At 38.2% G+C, this 7,844-nt stretch overlaps 1 protein-coding gene across 2 annotated transcripts; it reads right to left on the reverse strand.

The window, feature by feature from the left end:
- Window positions 1-528: 528 nt before the first annotated feature.
- Window positions 529-7,309, reverse strand: apip (APAF1 interacting protein). Of its 2 annotated transcripts, none has more exons than XM_061276638.1 (8): window positions 7,210-7,309; window positions 6,518-6,577; window positions 5,493-5,593; window positions 3,155-3,203; window positions 2,406-2,523; window positions 2,096-2,231; window positions 1,143-1,310; window positions 529-1,053 (listed from the first exon to the last, which is right to left on the reverse strand). In XM_061276638.1, exons 1-8 carry the CDS (start codon window positions 7,267-7,269, stop codon window positions 954-956), a joined length of 792 nt encoding a protein of 263 aa, XP_061132622.1. In that variant the 5' UTR covers window positions 7,270-7,309; the 3' UTR covers window positions 529-953. The 2 variants fall into 2 exon arrangements, with proteins under 2 accessions (XP_061132622.1, XP_061132623.1); XM_061276639.1 differs by lacking the exon at window positions 7,210-7,309 and adding an exon at window positions 6,776-6,915.
- Window positions 7,310-7,844: the final 535 nt, after the last annotated feature.

The following is a 7,844-nucleotide window of genomic DNA, read 5'->3' on the forward strand; positions in this document are numbered from 1 at the left end:
AGGCTGGAGTGATATATCCCCCTCCAAACATTGTCATGTGCTTTTTAAAGATAATTCCTCAGAGTCACCCACAAGGAACAACATATCACAGTAAACAAAACTGTGACAACTAATCATTTTTGTCTTTTCATGACATCAGATTTGTTGACATTGTGGGCTTCACAATGTCATTTCAATTTGTGGGAAAGAGTATTTTCTCTCTCTCTCTCTCACTGAGTTAGTTCTTACTGAAGACTTCCTCATCAGTAAGAAGTGATGAGGACATTTCAGGATTCTCACAATTTAAATTTAAATAAGCTTGTGACATATTTGGCTGCAGTCTGTTTGGAGCAGATACAGTGGTGAAGGAAATGGGATCGGGGCAGCAGGCAGAGGCAGCATATTGAAGGGACAACTCTCGTTTTCAAAACATTTGAGTATGCAGAGGATTAGGAGCATGCTGCGCAAGTGTATACTGACACATGGCAACACAACAGCCACTCACCTACAAGTGTGCGAGTGAGGGGGGGAAAAAAAACGAAAACTGGATTAGTGTCAGGTCTTTATTATGCAAGTGGCGTTCAGCAGTCTTTCAACAAATTGGTGTCGACATACATTCTTTAGTACTAAACTGATTTCAAACACAATTAGGCAGAGGTTTATTTTTGTTTTCATTTCAAATTACTTTTCCTTTTGGAATACATGTACTATTTTTTTTGTCAGTCTAAGTAAAGGCACAAAAATCACAATTGCACATTAACCAAATAGTATTTTAATGATAAAGATTCCTCCCGCAGAGCTCGGAGCCACACTCTCGAGGTCTTTTTGTACGAGAGGCCTTCAACTCTGAATCTGCAATCACTGTCAGAATTGCGGAGGGCTGGCATGAAAGCAAAATGATTAAAATCTGCTCCCTGATTGAACTTTCCTGACCTTGCTTGAACAAACGTCTCTTTATAAGGTGCCAGTAAATGTCAAACTATTCCTTTCTCTTCTACTGGAATAGCTGAAGGGTCCAGTCCACAATGCTTCATCTGAACAGCAATGTCAAACAAGTAGTCATAGCATTCGCACCTACAAATGTGAAGAAGAAAAAAAAATTCAACATTTGTATTCGTCAAAACGTGCACAACTATTCCACAAGTGGAAAGGTAACTACTCACATAGTCTTGGCTTTTTCCCATGACTCGCCCCACACATACACGCCGTGCCTGCGGACAAGGACAGCGCACGAGTCGGGATACTCCTCCATTGCCTGAGCCATGCGGGATTTTAAGTCTTTCTCTTCTGGTGTATTCTCGACAATAGGCACGACTAGGGTGTCGTCATAGCTGCGGGACACGAGACATTTGACCCATTACTCAATCCTATCGTAGTCTCAACATGGTAGAATATCAAGGCTTGACACGCTGTCACACAGTAATGTCAATCCATCAAATGTCAATGAGAGTCTCTTGAGCACTAGAATTTTACCAAATAAACTATTCTTTAAACTTGCTTACAGCAGTTTTGTGGAATTACTTAGTTTTAGAAAGGTGGATCGGGGAGTGGAGAGGCTGTCAAATAACTGGAAGCTCTAATCCCAAATTTTCTGCTCAATTGTGTCAAAGCAACACAGATAAAGACGCACTGCCCCTGACCTTGTACCACGGGTGTGTGTAAATGGGCTGTTTCCCATGGCAACACCCTCCATCATCATCATTAATAGAAAGGTGCTTAGCACTGGCGCAGAACTAAACTGAATATTTTTTGAGGGGGGTGCTAATGTTTAGCTTCAAGTGCTAAATAAGGTAATCAAATCACTGGAAATAACTCTTGGTTCACTTCACACTGGAAATTTTCCTGTAATGATGACACAACTAGTCACATGAACCACACCTTAACGTATTATTTATGATTAGTCAACTGTAACAATTGTAGGTGAGGTATGTTGAACTAAATACAAAACGTTCAAGAACTTCTAAAAGCTTGCCGAGGACTGTTTATACAAGATCGTGTCAATACATGTTGCGGTCCCATCCTTGTTTGCTGTATTGCACATGAATACGGCAGTCCAAGCTTACACGTCACTAAGAAAGCGTTGTAGCCCAACTGTCTGATGAGTTTGAGTCCATACCGATAGTTGGTGCCGGTGGTGCCTTTACGAATCCCCTTAATCATCTCCTGGTGTGTTATTCTGAACTCCTTACCAGGATAGAGCAGGGTTGCTAAGACAGCAGCTTTGGAGTGTGTATGGATAACTGCCTGTGCACCTGCATATTTTTTTCCAAACACAACATTTTTCTCAGATTTTTACGTGACAAAGTAGAAAACCTACTAACAACTATAATTAAGGATCCCTCAACACCCCTTATAAATCCCCATACACATTACTGTAAAAATCTACTTAAGATTTGGCTCAGTCGTTTGGATGAGCACAATTTCACCTCTCATTGTATACGCGTTCATAAAGAGTGGAGTGCATTGGCTCTTCTTTAACTTCTTCCAGGCAGGCGGACAACTGATGTCTCTCTCCTCCACATCACACACAAACATGTCTTCTGGCTGTTTAAAATACACACGGACGCATGCAAACGCACACACGCAAAACAGCGTTTTTTTAAACCATTTACACTTAAGCCTATTTTAATGAGTCGACATTGTACTAAATGTGCTAAATATATTTTAGGTGGTTCTTGGTGGAGAACATTTGAGAACTATTGACAGCGATTATTTTGTGCAGATCCATCAAATAACATAAAAATCATTCAAATACATACGATATTTTCCAGACTATAAGCCGCACCTAAAAACCTAAAATCTTCTCAAAAGCCGACAGTTGGCCTTATCGTCCAGTGCGCCTTATGTATGGACCAAATTCCTACATTTAAACTGTCCCGAAGCATTGTGCCATGAAATCAAGAATAAGTGGCCCGCTGAAGACTATGAATCGTGAATCAAAAAGACTATGGATCATTATTTTGTGATTACAAAGTAATTTGTTGCGTCTGAAGTTGAAATAAATAAGATTAAATGGAGAATGATTTGATTTGGATTAAGTCTGACATGATGCATTAATGGTGCGCCTTATAGTCCTGAAAATACGGTATTGTAATGAACAAAATATTGTAAAAAAAAAATCCAAAGAGGTGAATACTTTTGCTAGGCTGTGTACTACAATATTCTTGCTACTGACCTGTATTCTCTCTTTCTGAACCCCTGAAGGTGCAATGTAGATGTGCTCTCTGTAAGTTACGGAGCAAACATTCATGTGTTAATATTGAAGATATAACACTGCAGTAAAGTACAGTTTAGGATGTTTGGTCCTTAGTGGGTGTCAAACTTGGAACCCTCACACACTGTGAGCGACTGTTTCTCTTGCTTTAAAATATGTTTCATGGTGCGTGAAAAGCTCAGTGCGCACACTGGCTTCCTGATATATTGGCCCATCAGTGACGTTAACAGCAGAGCGGGGATTTATCCGCCTGTCCCTTTCAGGCAGAACTCACTGAAACAGGAGACTGCCGAGTCTAGAATACCCATTCACGCCGATGAGGGATGCGATTCATCGCGATGAATTACAGAGGGACCTTGAGACACGAGTTTCATTAATTCTGTGACAATGCTCGTAATTCAAAAGACTTATTTCAAATCATCTTTCCCCTTTGAAATGAATGGGAATGCTGTTAATCCATTCCACCACCCACAAACAACAAGTAACAAAAGAGTGCTCTATGACGTAACGTATTTTTTGGACTGGAAGTGGCTCCAGAGTATAAATTGCATTTTGGGGGGGAAATTCATTTTACAAAAACAGAGACCAAGAACAGGAGCGCTTGGACTTGCATCCAAAATCCTTGTTCCCTAATCATGATGAAGGCAGCAAACAAGTTCTTTGCTGCCGTTAAGACGTTTAGGAAACAGTGGTTTTGGCTGGGAGTCCAAGCTTTCATTTTAGAATAAATGAGTATAAATCACAGGACCAGACAAACTAAAAAGAAAAAAAAAAACAGTTCTTAAAAACACACTGTATTATACGTGACATCATGTCATTCACATTTCCTGCCCTTTCTTTTATTGACACAAAAATACAAAGATGCCATTGAAGGTTTTCAGTAAAATATTATTTTCTTTACTCATGTTTCCTTTTTTAAATTTGATAATGCCTTTTTGCCATTACCACAGCATTATGTGCAGCACAATGGGGGAATAGAGTTAATTTGTATTTAGAGCTTTTATTAAATTAAACATGCTGCTAAAATCAACAACACATTTAGATGCAACGAGATCCAAATGGTCCTCCATCATGTAAACAAAAACAAGAAAAAAAGTTTAACACGGTGGTATTACCGGCCAACGATGATGGGTTTAATTGTAAAAGTGGTTCACTTTCTGAGAGCTGAAATTATCTCTGCCAAGTGCACAAGCTGAAAGGCACTGAAATATAGATTGTGAAGGCATGAACCACAAAGTACAGTGATGGTACAAGTACATTTGTGGTCAGCAGTTCTGCCCCGTAGGAGACACAGCTGTCACATACAATGTATGTGATTTTTTTTTTTTTTTTTTATCGGACTAATGGGCAAATGCAGGATTTTCCACTTTCATAAGTGCTTCAATAACACCCAAGCAACAGCACAAACACACTTACACAGAAGATGCACTTCAGTGCAGTAACTGTTTTGTTTCAACAAAAACAGTTTCCTACCTTTGCGTGGACATCAGATGACGGGAACGAGTCATGTTAGGAGAGATGATTGACTCATGTATAGATTATGGAGTGTGTGTGATATACAGTATATGGTATGGAAGAAGGTTGGTTTAAGTTTGGCCGAGGGTGTATGGTACATTCATACAATGACTGTATGAGCAGTCGCAATAAGGCTTTTTAAAGAGGAAGTCAACCCAACCCAAAAACATTCTGATTAATATTGTGTTTGTGGAATATGAGTTAAGCAGCAAAACTAACTTGTGTATATCCATCACAGGGGCGGCCATTTTGCCACTTCCTGTTGACTGAAAATGACATCACAATATGTCATTTTCATCTGCCATCAAGTAGAAAATGCCTGCTCCCTGAAATAGAAAACAATTGGATTTTGCCTGTTTATTCATATTCCACAAACAAAACATTAATCAGAAAACTGTGTTTTGAACAGACGGTTTTGCACAGAAGATATTACAAAGAAAAATTTGGGGTTGACTTCCTCTTTATTGACATCATTGTAGAGCGTAAAACTATCCAGCAAAAATTATGCCAGGAGCTTGTTGATTGTTACAAAACATGAAGTTGGGCTGACACTTGTTGATTGAGCTTGTTGATTATTGCAAAACATGAAGTTGGGGTCACATTTGCATACTGAGGTTTTATCATCAGATTAATCAAAAAAAATAATAAACTTGTTTTAAACTGGCCTAATTTGGCTCTAGTTTTCTCTTCTAGTAAGCTTACGGGGGCAAAAAGACATACAAATTACATCAACCTAAACTTACACCACAGTCACAACTTCAACACAGACTTGTTACATACAAACCCTCGTCTCAAACTAATTCCTCCGCCCGTCCCAGTAACCCATCCCAGTTGGTAGAACAGCCGGCAGAGCTCGGGGATAAGTACACGAGGATGCTCCTTGTCCTTCAACACAAACAAGTCAAAAGTCAAAGTCTGCTTCACATGTCAAGACACACAAAGAGATCAAAATTACGTTCCCACTATCCCACGGTGACAAGACATAGTACACAATATACATACAAGTAAACAACACAAACAATAAAAGCAAGAAGGCACAAACAATGAATAAATAAGAGTGATGAATAAATAATAAATAAACAAATAACAGGAGCAAAAATAGAGCAAGTGTGCATACAGCAGACAGTCAGAATATAGCGCATAAGTACAGGACGCTACGCAGAAGGGGGAAGAGAGTTCAGGATCCTAACAGCCTGGAGTATGAAGCTGTTGGTGAGTCAAACGATTATGGCTAAGTTTTTCAATGCTAACTCAGTTTAGTGAGCCAGTTCTCAAATGAAAGATCATATATTCATATCAGACCAGCAGAAATTAACCAAATTACATTCATTTTTCATTCGTTTTTGGCAAAGAAGGGGAAACAAAGTTTAGGGTTTTTGGGGGATTTTCCAGTAAAAGATTTCCAAAATGCCCCGCATTTATCAGTCTATAGCTTTTGATATTTTTAAATTTTCAAGGGCTGCATCGGACAAAGTGAGCATTAGATTATTATTTTTATATTTGATCTTATCCTGGGAACAAAATATCTCCATAGGGTGATAAATTAAAAAACACAGTTAAAGATACTTTATGACATAATCCAAAAGGACTATGTTTTAGAAAACGTTACAGCATTGAAACATTGATTTCTTTTCGAGAATATTTAGAGGCTTAGGTCACAATAAAATTGTTTTTGTAAGACTTTTGTCCTATTTACCAGGAAAGCAAAGAAAGAAATCTGTCTGAGTCATACTTTTCAGTATGTGCTCTCTTTCCCCCTTCATTTACTGCATTTTACAGACCAGTTTCCCCCTGTTAAATGATATTTACCTCTTTTTCTGGACCTGCACCTTGGTCGCCATTGTTGGTGCCACACAAAGATGACATTTCCTGCAGGAAAACATTCACATTTAGTGAAGGTTTCACATGATCCAACGACACCATCAACATTAAAATAATACTAAAACAGATCAATATTTTTGAAAGTTAGTCACTAAAGTGACCATTGCATTTTACAGAAGTGAACACAACATGCACACATGTCGCAGAGAGCTGAGGGCAGACATTCAAAGGAGAAATCATTTTGACCTCAACAATCCAGAGGAAAATATTTGGTGCAAGGTTTACAGTTCGACGTCACCAGAATTTGGAGCAATTCCGGTGGTAATCAGGGTTATCCCGCATTCCCCAACCGTGCATGTTAAGTTATTTATAGGCAATTAAGTGAGAGTACTTCGATGCGTGCAGCCTCTCAAAATATGAATCTTGAGTATGTTGCCACAAGAGGTGTAGTGCTCTTTTGTCTTTTACTGATAAGTGACAACTTCTGCGATAACAGGCATGTACAGACACAGAGCGATAGCCATTTGTTTTTGACAGCAGGACTGCCTACGTGTTTAATTGTTGAAGTTTTAGTAACTTGATGACGTAAGTGACTTTGCTAGAGGTCACAGATATGGAATACAAACAGGTTAAAACACGCTGACTCGTTTGATTTCTTCTGGTGACAAAATAACGCTTACCAGCTTCGAGTTGCTCAAGTTGGGGAAACACAACAAACAAAACAAACTTGCGCTGCGCATGCGTCGTTTCCGCTTCTTCTTGTGTGCTAGTGGCAGCCTTGGATTCCTTGCGGCGCAGTCCTGCTCCCTGCAGGTCTTTCTTAAGAAGTACGGATTGGTCGATTGGTGCCTAAATAAGATATGCAATACCATATGCAATGCATGCTACCCGTTTTTCAAAAGACGTTTGTGGGGCTCTTTCGAGTCCACTGGATTGAATTAGTTATATCAAATTTTAGTTTAGACCTACCTTTATATTATTATTATTATTATTATTATTATTATTATTATTATTATTATTATTATTATTATTATTATTATTATTATTATTATTATTATTAAAAGCATTGAAATTACTAAAAATATTATTATTATTATTATTATTATTATTATTATTATTGTAGTAGTAGTAGTAGTAGTAGTATTAAATTAAAATTATTGAAGCCAGTTTAAAATATGTTAGTTTGGAAGATTAAACATAATTGTGTACACCGCTAACCAGCCAATTGACTTTGACTTTGACTTTGACTTTGACTTTTGACTTTTTGACTTTGACTTTGAATTAAGTATACTACCTTCATTGACATCAAGTGAAA

This window comes from Syngnathus typhle, linkage group LG4 (assembly GCF_033458585.1).
Source record: "Syngnathus typhle isolate RoL2023-S1 ecotype Sweden linkage group LG4, RoL_Styp_1.0, whole genome shotgun sequence".
Classification (NCBI taxonomy): Eukaryota; Metazoa; Chordata; class Actinopteri; order Syngnathiformes; family Syngnathidae; genus Syngnathus; species Syngnathus typhle.

Bases quoted from the DNA above. Each gene is read 5' to 3' on its own strand.
- apip (XM_061276638.1), bottom strand. From the start codon at position 7,269: ATGCGCAGCGCAAGTTTGTTTTGTTTGTTGTGTTTCCCCAACTTGAGC. The intron at 5,594-6,517 runs GTAAATATCATT...TTTGTGTTGAAG, and splicing joins GTGCAGGTCCAGAAAAAGAG to GACAAGGAGCATCCTCGTGT. The intron at 1,311-2,095 runs GTATGGACTCAA...CGTGTCCCGCAG, and splicing joins ACCACCGGCACCAACTATCG to CTATGACGACACCCTAGTCG.